Source organism: Lycium barbarum, chromosome 7 (genome assembly GCF_019175385.1).
Source record: "Lycium barbarum isolate Lr01 chromosome 7, ASM1917538v2, whole genome shotgun sequence".
NCBI lineage: Eukaryota > Viridiplantae > Streptophyta > Magnoliopsida > Solanales > Solanaceae > Lycium > Lycium barbarum.
In genome coordinates this window covers 114,292,594-114,308,908 of record NC_083343.1, presented here as the reverse complement: position 1 = coordinate 114,308,908, position 16,315 = coordinate 114,292,594, and the positions used below count along the sequence as shown (strand labels likewise).

Sequence of the window (16,315 nt, the reverse complement as noted above, 5' to 3'; positions counted from 1 at the left end):
CTTAAGAGGGGTAAGTGTAGGTATGTGTCTTTTGGTGTTTTCTTAACCTTGGTGAGGAGATCATTTGAGATCGATAGCGGAAAATGTATAGTCATAAGATCATTCTTTTGTCCCTTCCCGGTAATTGAAAAATAAAGAAATGATTAATATATTTAAGATAATTATGTATTTACAATATCGTCTCAATTTATCATATGTCATCAAATTTGAAAGATGAACCGGATATTGACATGTCTATATGATTTCATTCTTGAACAAAAATTCATTTTTTTATTTATTTTATCTATTTTGTTATAGAGTCAGGGGAAGATACATGTTATACTATGATTTTAAATCACTAGAGAGATTTCAAAAAATATCAGATCTATTCATTCTATCAATAACCGAGCTGGATCTATTATATCATAAGGGGATTTGCGATTTGGCTTTTCTATTGATTCCTGTGAATTGAATATTAAAAGAGATAGTTACTATTTGATCCATATCCCAACATAAATAGTCCAACCAAAGCAATACTTGAAATGACAATTCATACAAAATACTCCCTCCGGATCAAAACAAGAGTCTACTTAGCCTTTTTTTTTTTTTGATTAAAAAAAGAGTCAACTTAGCAAATCAAAAAAGAGTTAACTTTGTTTTTCCATGTTTGCCCCTATTAAGTGTTATATAATCAAATCCCAATGCCTATTTAATTAGGGATAGTTTAGTCAAATTATCTATTTTTGCCTAAAAATAAGTATTTTCTTAAGGGGTGTGCAAATAATTAAGTGGACTTGTTTTTTTATCCGGAAGGAGTACCAATTTTAAGATCGGCTAGAATAAGGTGATCACCGAAACACTTGCGGTTAAGGTCTTTTAGTTGCACCTTTTTTTTTTTTTTTTTACTTTTTTTGAAAAAAGGAAAAGTTGTTTTAGATTTTAAACCGAAAAGACAATGGTAAGTGATGAGTATTTTAGTGGTTGCAGAATAAACAGTCAGCTTTAAGGATTAAAATGATAAGGTAACCCTATGGAGAATTTTTTTATTTTTGTTAATAAAAGTTCACTAGACACGCCGCGCAGAACTAGCAAACTGGTTTTCTTTCTTCTCCCAAATTTTGTACTCTCTTCGTCTAAATTTAAATGTTTTAGTTTGACTAAGTATAAAATTTAATAAATAAATGGAGATTTTTTATTCTTGTAATCTTAAATTAAAAATAGGTGTAATCCTTTAATTCTTGTGGTTTTAAATTTGCCATATAAAATTTTAAAATTTAAAAAACTTACTAAATATAAAAAGAGACACTATTTTTGGAATAGACAAAAAACAATTAAGACACTTAGGCCCCGTTTGAACATGGTTTGAAATCATGTTTGGACATGCAATTTGGATATTTTAAGGAGTATTTTCTCTTATAGACATAAAAATCCCACAAGTTGTGAAAACTATCAAAACATTCTCAATTCTTATACAATCCTACCAAATGAGCAAGTTATAGTTGATAACAAAATTAATACGCTAATTCATAACAACCGACTCAAAATTAATACTAGAAGGTCTTTCTAAAAATACAACATTAATTGATTAAATTTTTGTTCAATAAATAAAATTAAACTATGGATCTTTTTTTACAAAAATAAAAGGTTGGTAGACATAAATAAAATTTGCTGAAAGTTAATGAGATTGGTAAATGATTGATGAAGGTAATTTTTAAAAATATCTACCAACTTATGGGTCTTTTTTTTACAAAATATAAACTTATGATTAAATTTTATATTTTAAAAAGTTGAAATCATGATTTCAAAATTCAAAACTTTTTTGGATGATTTGAGATTTGAAATCATGGTTTTAAACCTTGATTTCAAACTCATGTCTAAACGCTAATTTGAAATTATAGTTTTGAAAATTCATGGCCAAACGCCTACTTATATTGTGATGGAGGGAGTATTGGCTATCTCATGTTGTATCGATCACCGTGTAAGTATGTCATCATTATTATCCATGTATAGTTGATCCATCTCTGTCCACCATTTTAAATTGTTCTCATGATAAGCCTGACAATCTCTTTTACCACCTTGTTCCCAATTCCCAAATTCTCCATCTTTCACTTTCTCTGTATAGCACGAGCACACTTTTCTGTAGCACACTTTCTTTTTCTCTTCATTTTATTGGAATGCAATGCTAAAATTGTACTCCGTTCATTCCATAATAAGTGTCATTTTAATTAAAAATACGCATATTAAGAAATTAATAATACAATATGAAAGTTGCTAAATTACCCTGTATAATAAAAAGAAATTACCTTTTCCTCTTTGAGTAGAGCATGCACAAGGAATCCAATAATACCAAGTTATTACGTGGCTTTTCAATTAGATGTTACTTTAACTTGTACGTTTTTATTTAAGAGTATAGTTGGAAAAAAATAGCAAATTTATATCTTGATTTCTTAAAATGACACTTATTAGGAGATAATTTTTTTAGCTATGACGACACTTATTATGGGACGGAAGGAATAATTAGTAAAGCTTAACTCTAATTAGCTCTTTCATCCCTTTCCTTTCTTTCTTTCTTTCTTTCCACGCTGAGACAAACAAAATTAGCACAAGCTTCATGGGAGTTTTCTCCATGTTTTGGTTTATTTTCTTCATTCTTGAAAGTATAGTCTTTCAGGTTTCTCAATCAGCAACTTTAGTGGTTGATGGAGTTTCAGAATGGAGAAACTCAACTGTCCAAATTGGGGATGCCATCAGTAAGTCTTGCAATGTTAACCATATTCTGCTGTTCTTGCCAGCTTCATTAGACTTAAGAAGCAGAATTTTGGAAGTATTGCATTGAAATTTGATGACCCATTTTATTTGTTTGATTTTGATTCTCAGTTTTCCAGCATAAGTATCAGTACAATCTCTACATTTTCCAGAACCAGAATGCCTTTACTTTGTGCAATTTCACTGAAGCTACACTTCTTACCAAATCCAAATCCTACACTGTAAGTTCAAATTTCTTGGAGACGCCCCATTTTTCATAATTTCAAGATTCAACATAATCTTTAAAATGGGGCTAAAGATTTGATTTTTGATCTGTCGGCCGAAATTAATTACGGCCACTAGTCTAAATATACAAAACATATACATTAATTATGTTTATTATACGTATATGATGTATACAATGGATATATATTATATGTATATTTCCACTTAATATACAGAACATATACATTTACCGGCTATTATCTTCTAGGGAGGTCCAAAGGACACCATCTAATGGTATAGTTGGATCATAATCTCTTATCGTAAAGATGCTGCATGGCGGCAACACCAACTATGAGAAATCCACATGTGATGTGTGAACAATGACAGTTACGTACCATAGTCAGTAGCTAGATACGGATAAGGGGGCATAAATACATGCATATGACGAGCTACAACAATGGTTAAAGTAGATAACTGAGCATAATTATCCCTTGTTATTTCTTTTTTCTGATGAGCTTTCTTGAAAAATGCATGCAGTGGCACCCATCAAGGCCTGGTTTCTTTTACTTCTCATTCAACAATGGCACTAATACATCATGTTTACATGGCCGAAAACTAGCCATTAAGGTAAAAGAACAATTTTCATCTCCGGAAATATCACCGGTGGCAGCTCCACCATTGATATCCGGCAACGCGTCATCTTCTCCGGCGTACACATGGCCGTTACAGCCGAGAGAAACAATTTCTCCTGCAAATAGCCCAATGGTGGGGTATGATATACCATTTATAAACAGTAATCCAGCAGTTCCTTTGCCTACTGGGGAAGTAGATTCTGCTACTGTTCACCATTTCCCCACTTCTGGTCACCATGATATACAGGTAATTACTTATAAGATATTAGAGTCAGACCTCTCCATAACGGTCATTTTCTATAATAACATTTCACGGTTAAGGTTTTTCTGCTGAGGACTTTCATATTATTTCGCTAAATAACATTCAATATCCGAATAAATAACCCCATTATAAAGAAGTTTGACCGTGTTATCAAACTTTAAGATTAAAATTTTTAATTAAAATATTAAGCATTTGATTTGCTTACATTATTACTCCTATTAATATTGAAATTCTTTATTTGATTCGCTTACATTATTACTCCTATTAATATAGAAATTCTTTATGATTTTTTTTTAATATATTTGTAGTCCATAACTCACCTTCTCTACTTTATGACTAGATTTTTGTTTTTTGGAACACAGAATCATAAATCTAAACTAGGAGTTTGTATATGATTTCGTTGAAATTTGAAAATATATATATATCTATTTCAAATTTGGACATAAGTTTCACTTGAACTTTTCTTACAGCTTTATTAATGAAAACTTGAAATACTTCTTAGCTTGAACCGTTAACTTTAATATTGGCTATTTATTAACTTGAGTCGCTTCTAAGAATTTGTCATTTTGGGGGGAAAATGGAAACAAAAGTCTTTTGTTTCTTTCTTTAAAGAATTACTACTCTTTCTATTTCAACTCACGTGGCATTATTTTCTAGCAAATTCATTCGTAAAAGAATGATATATTATTATACTTAGAAATACTTTAACTTTAAACTTTTCATATTAAGTTTTTGCCATCACACAAATAAAATGACATGTTTTCAAGATAAGTTTCAAAAATATTTCTTTGTTAAATTTCATATCAAGTCAAACTATATCACATAATTAAAACTGATAGAGTATTATTTTTTATTTTTTATTTTGCTCAAAGAATAGAGAACTATCAATTGCGCATTGATTGATAAAATGAAAGAAGGAAACTTTAATTAATATTTACTATATGGAGACTGATGATAGTGTTATTGATTAGATTCATAGTTTTCTTTTAATTTGTCATTTTAATTTATTTATTTGGTTAATTTTGGGTCTTCGAATTTTTAAATGCAGGTGCTGAGTTTTGTAACAATTCAAAGCTTCTGGTGCTGTGCAATTTTCTTGATGATGTTTTAAATAGGCCAAATGACAGAAAGTAAGAGATATTTGCAAGTCAGTACATGTAAAGAAGAGAAATTGCACTACTGAGTAGAGCTAACGTGCGCCAGAACTGTAGCTTTGAATTTAAAATAGCTTTAAAGTGGTGCTAATGATGATTAATACCATGTTTAAGTACTGTAGTAACAGTATTTTGTGTTATATTAGTACTATCTTTGACCCTACTTTTGAATCATTTCTTTCTGTCTTTTCTCTTTAGTCTTGGCATGCAGTCATTTTTGCATTCTCCTTTTTTAATTTTATTCGAATCTTTTTGCCTTTTTATTTTCTTTATTTGTTCCATTTCTTTCTGGATGAGAATTTTATTGAATTCCTATTTAATACAAAACTTTAGAGGCTATATATTGCAGCTGATAGAATCAATATAATTACAGTGGTTCATTGTAAATGTGGAAACTTATTATTAATCTTATTTTTGTGTTTTTTTTTCCCTACATAGTACTAAAGGGTTAGAGACTGACATCATCATCATAATCATTTAGTTACTGGTTATGTTGTTGTTGTTGAAGTCCAGAGCCAAAATGACTTATTTTTGCAGCCATTAGCCTAAAATAGACTGCCTTTTTTTTTATACCACAATGGGTATTTCGTTGGATAACCAACGAAATACCCGCACAACGCATTGTTCATAGTCGGAAAATTTAGTTGCATTTGGCTACACTTGTAGCGAAATGCAACATTTTTTTTTTTTTGTATTTCGTGAATTAATATGAACGAAACTAATTTTGTTTTTTTTTACATTTCGTAATTTAATGAACGAAATAGTTTTTTTTTTATTTCGTGAATAAAAAAAAGAAATAGGAAATTATATATATTGTTTTTTTGCATTTCGTGTATTAAAAAACGAAATAGGATAATTTTTATTTTATTTCGTTCATATAAAAACGAAATTGGAAAATATATATATATATATATTTGCATTTCGTGTATTAAAGAACGAAATAGGTTTATTTAGTATTTCGTGAATTAATGAACGAAACGAGCCCGGAACCAAAATGCCCCCAAAAAAATCACTTTGAACCAAAATACCCCAACAAAAAACAAATTACCAAAGTACCATTAGCGCAGTAAAATACTGCGCTATAGCACTTCACGGAGACGGAGCCGTTAAGTGCTATAGCGCAGTATTTTACTGCGTTATAGAAAAAAAAAAATCTATAACGCAGTAAAATATTGCGTTATAGAAACAGTACCCAAAAAAAAAAAAAAAATCTATAACGCAGTAAAATACTGCGTTATAGAAAAGAGTACCCAAAAAAAAAAAGTTGGCCAACTTTATTTTTTGCAACACTTAGTGTTTTTTTTCATACTTTGACCAACGATTAGTCGTGTGTCAAGACTCCGAAACGTCAATATTTTATATAGAACATGATATTTTTTCTGCGTACAATAATGTAGGCCCAATACATCAAGGATACGTAGACATTCGGATCGTCATTTTAGGGGTTGAAAAGGTGCCCGAAGTAAGTTTTGTTTGAAAAAACTTAGTATTTTTTCCATACTTTGACCAACGATTAGTCGTGTGTCAAGACTCCGAAACGTCAATATTTTATATAGAACCTGATATTTTTTTCTGCGTACAATAAGGTAGGCCCAATACATTAAGGATACGTAGACGTTCGGATCTTCATTTTAGGGGTTGAAAAGGTGTCCGAAGTAAGTTTTGTTTGAAAAAACTTAGTGTTTTTTTCATACTTTGACCAACGATTAGTCGTGTGTCAAGACTCTGAAATGTCAATATTTTATATAGAACATGATATTTTTTTCTGCGTACAATAATGTAGGCCCAATACATCAAGGATACGTAGACGTTCGGATCGTCATTTTAGGGGTTGAAAAGGTGCCCGAAGTAAGTTTTGTTTGGAAACTTTAGGGTGTTTTATTTTTTAAGATTTTGATTTAAGCGTGTTATTTTTTAATCAAGACATAACTTTATTTTGAATATAAATATAATTTTAAAAAATATAGGGAGAAAAACTAGTAAAGTCGTCAAACTTTAGATGGTCATAACTTTGCGCTCGGACCTCCGTTTTACGCGTTTTTTTTAACTTGCGTATTTTTTCGAGATCTACGCGGACAAACCGCCATGCCGAACCAATTTTTAAAAAAACACCTTTTATCCCATTCAATTTCAATTTTCCCCCAAATTGGCCTGAAATTTTCAGTTTTATTTACTTATAAGGTGATGATACGCAATAGATTTCAACGTAAAAATCCCGGGGTAATGTAGTTGTGAATGTCAATTTCACTTCTGTTGTTTCAATTTTTGAAAATAAAGCTGACTAATTTTCTCGACATATAAAGTTGACTAAAATAACCTTACAGTCAAACACTAAGTTTTTTCAAACAAAACTTACTTCGGGCACCTTTTCAACCCCTAAAATGACGATCTGAATGTATACGTATCTTTGATGTATTGAGCCTACATTATTGTACGCAGAAAAAAATATCAGGTGCTTTATAAAATATTGACGTTTCGGAGTCTTGACATACGACTAATCGTTGGTCAAAGTATGCAAAAACACACTAAGTGTTGCAAAAAAAAAAAAATTGGCCAATTTTTTTTTTTGGTATTGTTTTACTGCGCTATATAAAAAAAAATCTTGCAGTTAAAAACCTTTTGGCAACGGCTTTTTTATCCTATATACACGAAATGCAAAAAAAAAAAAATATATAATTTCCTATTTCGTTTTTTTATTCACGAAATACAAAAAAAAAAACCTATTTCGTTTTTTAATACACGAAATGCAAAAAAAAAATATATATAATTTCCTATTTCGTTTTTTTATTCACCAAATACAAAAAAACATATTTCGTTGATTAATTCACGAAATGCAAAAAAAAAAAATCAGTTTCGTTATAATTCACGAAATGCAATAAATAAATAAATCAGTTTCGTTCATATTAATTCACGAAATACAAAAAAAAAAAAAAAAAAAAACCTATTTCGTTGATTAATTCACGAAATGCAAAAAAATATATATATATATATTTGTTGCATTTCGCTACAAGTGTAGCGAAATGCAACTAAATTTTCCGGCTATGAACAGTGCGTTGTGCGGGTATTTCGTTAGATAACCAACCAAATACCCATTGTGGTATAAAAAAAAGGCAGCCTATTTTGGGCTAATGACTGCAAAAATAAGTCATTTTGGCTCCGGACTCGCTGTTGTTGTATCATAATCATTTAGTGATAAGGGCTTTTAAGGTTATGATTGTTCTTTCTATAAAGAGAATTAAGTCCAGGTTTCCCTATTAAGAGAAATGCTGCAACATCGATATTTCATCCTTAATAGGTTGTTTGTTTTGCTAATTATGGATCACAACGTAATCAATTTATGAATGGATTGGGCTGGAATTGAAACTGGATATAATAATATAACTTCATATTTACCAATGGTCATTGAACTTATAGCGGAAGTTGAGTGATCGATCAAGCTGACTTTTATGAAAAATAGTGAAAGTTGACTGATTTAATGGTTAGAAAAAAGTAGTTTGATAATTGCTCAAAGACCTCAGACTGGATTTGAAATGGATCAAGTGGGCATCCGATTATGACGTGGGTGGAATTAGCAGTTTTCTCTATTTTCTTCTTCCTGCGATAATATTATAAGTTCAATAACCTCCGGTGTAATTAACACTATGCTCTCGATTAAACACTAATCTCATGAGCTAACCTTAAAAACGTTGAGTTAACCTAAGATCTATTCCTTAATTCTTATCATGGAACACAACTTGACTCATTTCTGTGTTTGTGTTCCCAATGTTAAGACTATTTATATTATCAAAGCTGTAGTTGTCTAGGCATGAGCATGAGGGATCGTCCCTAGTCCCTACATTGATTGGGAACAAGTCTCTCATATAATCTTTGGACAAACCTCACTCAAAAGGCTAACTTTGTGGATTCAGCTATACCCAAATTCATTTTCTTATCATTTCAGATGCTCAAAACTGGTTTTTAGGCTCGACTACAAACATTAAATAATCCTCAAAAGTTGAACAACATACTCTTTTTTTTCTCCACAATAAAATAAAAATTAGTAAAAGAACAGAAGGTTTTGAAAGTTACATGTGTGCATACAATGTTCTTTGTCCTATTCTTTTCTTTTTCCAGGTTGCTTCTTATTTCTCATGAAATAAATCCCAAAGACAACTAGAGATAAAATTACAGCTGAGCCAGCAATTACAGGAACACATATCTTGCTCCTCCTCTCAGGCAACTTGTCCTCCTCTTCTTCTTCAATCCCATTTGCTTTTTCACAAATTTTATCATCTTTCAAATTTGTACATTCAAGTTTACCATCCCCCATATCTTCAATTTTTTGGCTTTTTGGTTCTGCTTTTGGCTTTTCGGTTTCCCTTTGAGGAACTTCATCTTGAGCACCAGGTTTTTCGACTTCTGCATGAGATTTTTGGATATTTGATGGAAAACCTGGCTGCATTTCTGTTTCTCGACTCGCTTCTCCTTTTCGATATGCAGATTCTGAACCAGCTGATGAAAATTCCGCTCCTTTGTCTTCATGAAATGTCGCTTTTTTAGGAATTTCATCAACTCTAAAAGGCAGATTTTCTGGCTCCTTCACTTCTTGAATTCCTGTTCCAAGAATCCCCTCCACTCTCTTTGGCATTGTAATAGTCAGAATGGAGGCTTCCTCATTGAAATTAGTTTCAATTTTATCCAAGATTACCCCAACTGGAATCTTGAAAACCTTTGTAAATTTTCTAATTTCTATATCTTTCTTGATCACTGTCCACCCCACCTTTACAGTTTCTTGGACCGGCTTCTCACATGTTATCACCATTTTATTCCCCTCCTCATCAATATTGGTCTTTATGTTTTCTCGCGTGTAACCTACACAAGTATAATTTCCACAATCGAATTAAAATAAACAATACAACAACAACAACAACAACATACCCAACGTGATCCCACAAGTGGGGTTTGGGAAGGTGGGGTGTACGCAGGCCTTACCCCTACCTTGTGAGAGGCAGAGAGGTTTCCGATAGACAAATTAAAATAACCAATGTCTCCCATAAATAATACTCAATAATAATAGTAAGGAGGAATCAATGAAGAGACGTTTATCTGAGTGTATTCCGTATGACAACAGTCATGTTCTCCTTAAAAATATTTTTCAGTGTTTCTTCCTCTTTTTTTTTTTTCTTCAGAATGGTAACTTTTCACAGTGTTTGATCTATCATAAAAAATTTGAGTACTAAAGATTAATAATAATGTCTCGGTGTTAGTTGGAGCAAGTAATATAAAGTTAAAAGTTCAAATTCTTGTAAGGAAAATGACTTCCGCTCATAAGCGAAGAAGTCATTTTCTCCCTTATAAATTATGACAGTAACCTAGAAGCAGAGCTGGGATTTCAACTTTACGGGCTCTGGAGTTTAAAAGGATGACTTGCAGGGCAAATAACTGAGTTCTAAATTTAATACGTGTAAATATTTAATGAATTTCGCAACAAAAATACAGTATTTGAGCAAAAGCTAATGAGTTCGGCCGAACCCTTAAGCAAACACCTGGTAATTGACTTTCTCATAGAAAGTATTTCCTGAAAATAACTTCCTTCATATCAAACATAGAGCCCGTTTGGCTTAGCTTATAAGTTGCTGAAAACAGCTTATAAGCTGTTTTAAGCTTTTTTAAGTATTTGACTGGCCAACTTATAAGCCATTTTGTGCTTAAAATAAGCCCAAAAAAAATAAGTTGGGGTAGCCCAACTTACTTTTTTTGGCTTATAAGCTGAAACAGCTTATAAGCTGCTTTTTTTAAGCTAAGCCAAACGGGCCCATAATAGAGATAACCTTTCAAATGAGCAGTAAGGATGAACATAGTGTTTGTTTCTGCAGACTGGAAAAAAAGGCCAGCTCGATCTTTCCCAAACTGAAGGAATTCATTAGAGGTGAATTCATCTGCAAGTCTTGCTAATTTGGATCCCAATTCCGTATCCATTTTCGGTTATTTGGGGAAACCTTGATTGAGCAAAGTATAAATAGGTATTTAAACTCAAAGACTAATTAAAAGCAAATGCTTAACATGAGAGAGAAGCACATATCCATTGCTTCATAACCAATTATACTTTGATTCTTAAGTCACGATGGACGAAAGTTTGTTTACAAAGTTTTGTCCAAGTTCCCCTTCAAACTGAGGATTTTTCCTTTGATTCCAAAGACATGAATATATTCGTTAAATATAAAATGAACAGTAGTTTACTGGATTTAACCTATATGCACCTACAGTGTAAAGGATTTTTACGCTATCAAAGTATTTAACCTGTTGTTTGTTCACAATAATGAAACCAAAAAGGACATCTTTAATAAACCATACCAGCTGAGATTGAGATGTGGCTCGAGGAAAAAACGTACAAAACCTTAGTAAATATAATAATATATCCTATGAAATAAATAAGCAAAGAAAGGGAAAGCACGAACATGCAAGCAAATTAGTGAAATTAGTCATTACCTGAAGATAAGGGAAGCTTTGGCGTAACTGGTAAAGTTGCTGTCATGTGACCAGGAGGTCACGGGTTCGAGCCGTGGAAACATCCTCTTGCAGAAATGCAAGGTAAGGCTGCGTACAATAGACCCTTGTGGTCCGGCCCTTCCCCGGACCCCGCGCATAGCGGGAGCTTAGTGCACCGAAGTCATTACCTGAAATGTGTTTCTTTGACTAGAATTAACTTTGTGGCCACCATTATCGAAACCTTTGACTCGGTCAACAAGAAAGCCAGAGCTTTGACCAAAATCTTGAGACCACAACCTCCTTTTAACTCACATGATGAGAATTGTTTAATACTCCTAACCTGAAAGATCAGAAAATTTCAAGTGGAAAACAGGAACACTTCTTCAGATAGTCATTGGTCAAGAAAACCTTTGAATAAGTCATTAACTAAGTTCTGTTATTGACCGGAGAGACGGTCAATGACAAAGCCAGCACTCATGTCAGAAAAAAAAAAAAAAAAAAAAACACTATCCTGGAATTTGAAAGGGTAATTTTTGAGTTAGCAGAAAATGAGAACCAAAAGGGAAAGTGTCATCCCATCCAATAGGAGAAAATAGTAAGCTATGGAATGTTAATGTAAAGAGAACAGACTTGCGCAATGAAAGATCAGAAACCATATGAAAATTATTTGGAGATATTGCTCAAAATACAATAATTTTACAATGACAGAAGCTAAAAATAGAATGCAAGAGCTTCAATGAAATATATATTAATCACCAATTACAGCATCATAAACAAAATGTTGAAAAGAAACTCAGCAGAGGAAAAAGAAAACTGAGTAACTCGAATACAATCCTAAACAAGATGAACACCACAACAATATGGACCAGAGATCCCACTATGTTGCATTCTTTACTTAATAAATAGTAATAAATACATGACTTTTTACCTCATCAACTATTTTGGGACATTGCACCATTTAATCCTCCTCTTTTCTTCTCATCTAAAAAAGGGCAAACAGAAAGAAAAGAAAACAAGGGGAAATTGAAAGCATAATCTGCTCTTCTAACAATGGTTGCAGACACACACACACACACTCAACTACTACAACTCTAAATGAAATCTTTTTTTTCCTTTACTAATCGGAACGACAAAGGGTTGAATCTTAGTGGATCGTGGTGGCAGAGCCACTCTACCATGCCACTTACAATACCTCGTCGCGTAGTTACCTGTGTCACTCATGAATCCCTCATCCAATAGAGTCAAGCCCTTCAGTTCTGCTTCGAACAATCCTATGAAACACTTCTCTTACTTGGCGCTCCAAAGGGCCCAATCCGTCCTTTAGAGAATAGTAAACTAGCCCAAGCTCATGAACTCTTTGCTTAACTTCCGCTTCCTTTTCCTCTGAAAGGGGGAAATGAATGGTATCAGTCAATTCATTCATGTGGCGAGCACATTTCTCAATCTTATTGATCTCCCTCAACAATCCACAAGCACTTCTACGGTCCCTCTTCCTTGACTCCTCCAAAATCCTCTCGTGAAGGGAGAGAACCGGAGCAGCCCAAATGAATTGCCTAGTAACATGGAAATGCGTCTGAAGTCCACGGTCTTGGCACGGAATCGCAGCCACAAGGGCCCACATTACGAAATAAAGCACATAGCTCATTGTAAAAACAGCCACAGCTAATCCATTGGTGGCAATAATTTCGTTACTTTTCGGAGCATTTAAGTTTTGACCAATCGCTTGAAGTTGCTTAGCAGCAGACCAATTCCGCGATACACTCCACGACAACGATCGATATTGGCCCAACGAATTCTGATCCTTCTGGGCATTGTTTCGTCCGAATGACCGGTTTCTATGAGCATAACTTGAATTACTCTCTTTTTCATCAAGCATTCCGATTGCCAAATCAATCAAAGCTTTCATGGAACGACGAATCTGCCCTTCCCCAATACTCCTCTGATTGTTTAACGCGTAATAAACAATCTCCAACTGCTTCTGCCATTGCCTTATCAACTCAATCCCATCTCGTATCGCATTACAAACATCTAAAGCTTTCACACTCCTTTCGAAATATTCAATCACATAACGATCCGCGGGGGACTTATTGAAGGACCCTTTATTATGCTTAAACACAATGGCCCTAAACTGTTCCTGGCAAGAAAGGAAAACATCTAATAATTTGTGAATCCATGGAATTGAAAGGATTTGATCATTATCTGCAGATGCTAAATCATTGAAACCCTCAGCTACTTGTTTTTGAAAAGCTTCGAGTTCGAGTTCGAGTTCTTGGCTAGTGCTTACAGATTCCATCGAATGTACTTGATCACGAGTACGTATGCTTAGAATGGATCGCCCAAAAGTTGAAAATGACGCAGATGCTCCTTGATAATCTGTAGCTGGCATTTCTTGATTTTACATTAAACAATCAAAATACCCCCCAGAAATCTTGAAATTCAACCCAAAAGGTCTCACAAAGGAAACCCCGCAAATAAAAATTGCTGTTTGGACAGACAGATAAGTAGTGAAAAAAAAAAAAAAACTGGATATTTATATCAAATTTCCAAATCCCAGGCTTAATGGAACTTGAAATGATCAAAGAAAGATCAATTTTTCAAGCTGAAACTCCAAATTACATATGCAAAATGGAATAATCCAAGATAAAAATAGAAACTTTGAAATGAAAATTAGTGACAACCCCACATAAACTCTTCACTAGAACACCTTAAATATGATCAAGAATTGATCAAATTACATAGACAAATGGAAATAGAAACTTTGAAATGAAAATTAGTGACAACCCCACAATAATTCTTCACTAGAGCAACCAAGAATTGATGGAAATGATTAGTGCAACAAATTTCAAGTACCCCCTAAAATGAACTTTACCTTTAATTTCACTAAAATGAGAGTAAAGGAGTGATGTAATTTGAAGAATTGAGTAGACAAGGAAAGAGAAAAGTATCAAAAGACAAAGGGTAAGGATGTTTTTTTGGAACCCTAAAAAAGGGGGCTTATATTGTGCTCGATTTGGACCGCGTACATTTGTTTGTTGAGAAAAATAAGGGTATGAAAGAGAGTTTGGTGCCACTGTCGAAAAAGCAACCACTTTAACGTTAATCTAAATGCTAATAATTGGAACCTAAATTTGTTTAAATTAAGGATTAATCAAACTGTTCTAGGCCTCTTTTTTCTTTTTTGGCACGGATTGTGCTTCGAAGGCGCTGGTCGTTAATTTTTGCCTTTTAAATTGCTAATCTTTAATTTTTGTCATTTGCTTAAAAAAAATGATCAAAAATATCCCGATGTTTTTATTTGAATCCTTACTCAGTTAAAAAAAAAATGCAAGGCAAGGCTTCACGAAAAAGGCAAAAGTTTGCTTTTTTTTTTTACTCTGCTGAAATTCTATAAAAATAGGCCTAATTTTACTATAAAATTCTGCCTTGCGAAATTATTATTTTTTTGATTGAGTCGGGGTTCCAACCTAGAACCTTGAAGTATTTTCGGTTGTTTTTTAAGCGAAGAGAAAAAATTAAAGGTCATCCCCCGAATAAGGTCAATCGTGCAAATTGCCCTTCTAGTCAGTGCTCCCTCTAGGTCAAACTAAGTGTCTACTTAACGTCGCCTGTTTGGCTAAATTTCTAAAATTAGATTATTTTAAAAAGTATTATACTTTTGGCGGAAAGAAATTTATGTTTGACCAATTAATATAAAAATACTTTTGATCAGTAATTAGTATTTGGCTAAACTTTTAAAAATTGCTTCTAAGTATATTTTTCTTAAAAGTGTTTTTTAGAAAAGAACTTTTGGGCAAAAACTATTTCTTTTAACTTTTGAAAAACAACTTTTGTTACTCCCCAAAAATACTTATTTTCTTCTAAACGCTTGATCAAACACCTCACTTTTTAAAAATAAACACTTATTGGAAAAAATAAACACGTTTGAAGAAAAAGTACTAATAGTTAAGTTTTGATTTTCAAAATATAATGAACAAGATTAATTTAGTAAAATGAATTTTTAATAAATATTTTTTAAGAAGAATGTCAAGTTAATACGAGCCAGGTGAAAAAAATTAGAGAAAGTTGGATTATATAGTATTTATTTATAACGAAAGGGTCAAAAATACTCCTCTACTTTGAACTAAAAATATCCTCCGAACTTATTTTGGGTAAAAAATAACCCTCCCATCATTAAAGTTTTCAAATATACCCCTGTCTTGAGGAAAATTATCCCCCAAAAATAACTCGAAATTATTTTTTAAACCCGCTTCATCATTTAAATCCGACTCAACTAAATAATAACCTATAAGATCCCCTTATTCCCCAATACGTAGGTTTGAAGTTTGAGGGGATTGGGGGAATAAGGGGATCTTATGGGTTATTATTTAGTAGGGTCGGGTTTAAATGATAGAGCGGATTTAAACAATGATTTCGGATTATTTTGGGGGATAATTTCTATCAAGATAAGGGTATATTTGAAAACTTTAAGGATGAGAGAGGTATTTTTAACCTAAAATAAGTTCGAAAGATATTTCTAACCCTTTTTTCAAAATAGAGGAGTATTTTTGATCCTTTTCCCTTATTTATATTTCTTACTACCTTAAATTCATACACATCAAAAGGGATAGAAACAGACACTTCAATACGAATTGAGCCTGACACCTATTACTCTCATTTTTTTCGGTTTGAGTAACTACTAACTGCAAGGCCACGTGATCGAAGTGCAGTAATGTACCATCAACGTTTGTGCTAGGATGCTAAATATCTTTTATTTTTAAATAAAGATATTGAATTTAAGTAGCTGTTTGGTCATAAAAATTATTTACTTTTTTTCGAATAATTTTTTCATAATTATTTTTGCTTTTAAGCGT

The 16,315-nt window shown here is 32.6% G+C and overlaps 3 protein-coding genes across 4 annotated transcripts; 1 reads left to right on the top strand and 2 right to left on the bottom strand.

Moving 5' to 3' along the window:
• The first annotated feature begins 2,253 nt into the window (after positions 1 to 2,253).
• On the top strand, positions 2,254 to 5,806 carry LOC132602455 (uncharacterized). Its single transcript, XM_060315301.1, has 4 exons — positions 2,254 to 2,729; positions 2,857 to 2,966; positions 3,487 to 3,828; positions 4,892 to 5,806. The coding sequence occupies exons 1-4, from the start codon at positions 2,591 to 2,593 to the stop codon at positions 4,952 to 4,954; spliced, it is 654 nt and encodes a 217-aa protein (XP_060171284.1). The 5' UTR covers positions 2,254 to 2,590; the 3' UTR covers positions 4,955 to 5,806.
• A 3,172-nt stretch (positions 5,807 to 8,978) lies between these two features.
• On the bottom strand, positions 8,979 to 11,674 carry LOC132603877 (uncharacterized). 2 transcript variants are annotated; one of them, XM_060317168.1, is made up of 2 exons: positions 11,466 to 11,674; positions 8,979 to 9,848 (listed from the first exon to the last, which is right to left on the bottom strand). In XM_060317168.1, the coding sequence occupies exons 1-2, from the start codon at positions 11,509 to 11,511 to the stop codon at positions 9,091 to 9,093; spliced, it is 804 nt and encodes a 267-aa protein (XP_060173151.1). In that variant the 5' UTR covers positions 11,512 to 11,674; the 3' UTR covers positions 8,979 to 9,090. The 2 variants fall into 2 exon arrangements, with proteins under 2 accessions (XP_060173151.1, XP_060173150.1); XM_060317167.1 differs by lacking the exon at positions 11,466 to 11,674 and adding an exon at positions 10,808 to 11,459.
• Positions 11,675 to 12,183: 509 nt separating this feature from the next.
• On the bottom strand, positions 12,184 to 14,517 carry LOC132603876 (protein BYPASS1-LIKE-like). The gene has a single exon (XM_060317166.1). It carries the CDS (start codon positions 13,849 to 13,851, stop codon positions 12,694 to 12,696), a length of 1,158 nt encoding a protein of 385 aa, XP_060173149.1. The 5' UTR covers positions 13,852 to 14,517; the 3' UTR covers positions 12,184 to 12,693.
• Between the last annotated feature and the right edge of the window lie 1,798 nt (positions 14,518 to 16,315).

Bases quoted from the DNA above. Each gene is read 5' to 3' on its own strand.
- LOC132603876 (XM_060317166.1), bottom strand. From the start codon at position 13,851: ATGCCAGCTACAGATTATCAAGGAGCATCTGCGTCATTTTCAACTTTT.
- LOC132603877 (XM_060317167.1), bottom strand. From the start codon at position 10,955: ATGGATACGGAATTGGGATCCAAATTAGCAAGACTTGCAGATGAATTC. The intron at 9,849-10,807 runs GTTATCTCTATT...ATACTTGTGTAG, and splicing joins CCTTACTGCTCATTTGAAAG to GTTACACGCGAGAAAACATA.
- LOC132602455 (XM_060315301.1), top strand. From the start codon at position 2,591: ATGGGAGTTTTCTCCATGTTTTGGTTTATTTTCTTCATTCTTGAAAGT. The intron at 2,967-3,486 runs GTAAGTTCAAAT...AAATGCATGCAG, and splicing joins CCAAATCCAAATCCTACACT to TGGCACCCATCAAGGCCTGG. The intron at 3,829-4,891 runs GTAATTACTTAT...TTTTAAATGCAG, and splicing joins CTGGTCACCATGATATACAG to GTGCTGAGTTTTGTAACAAT.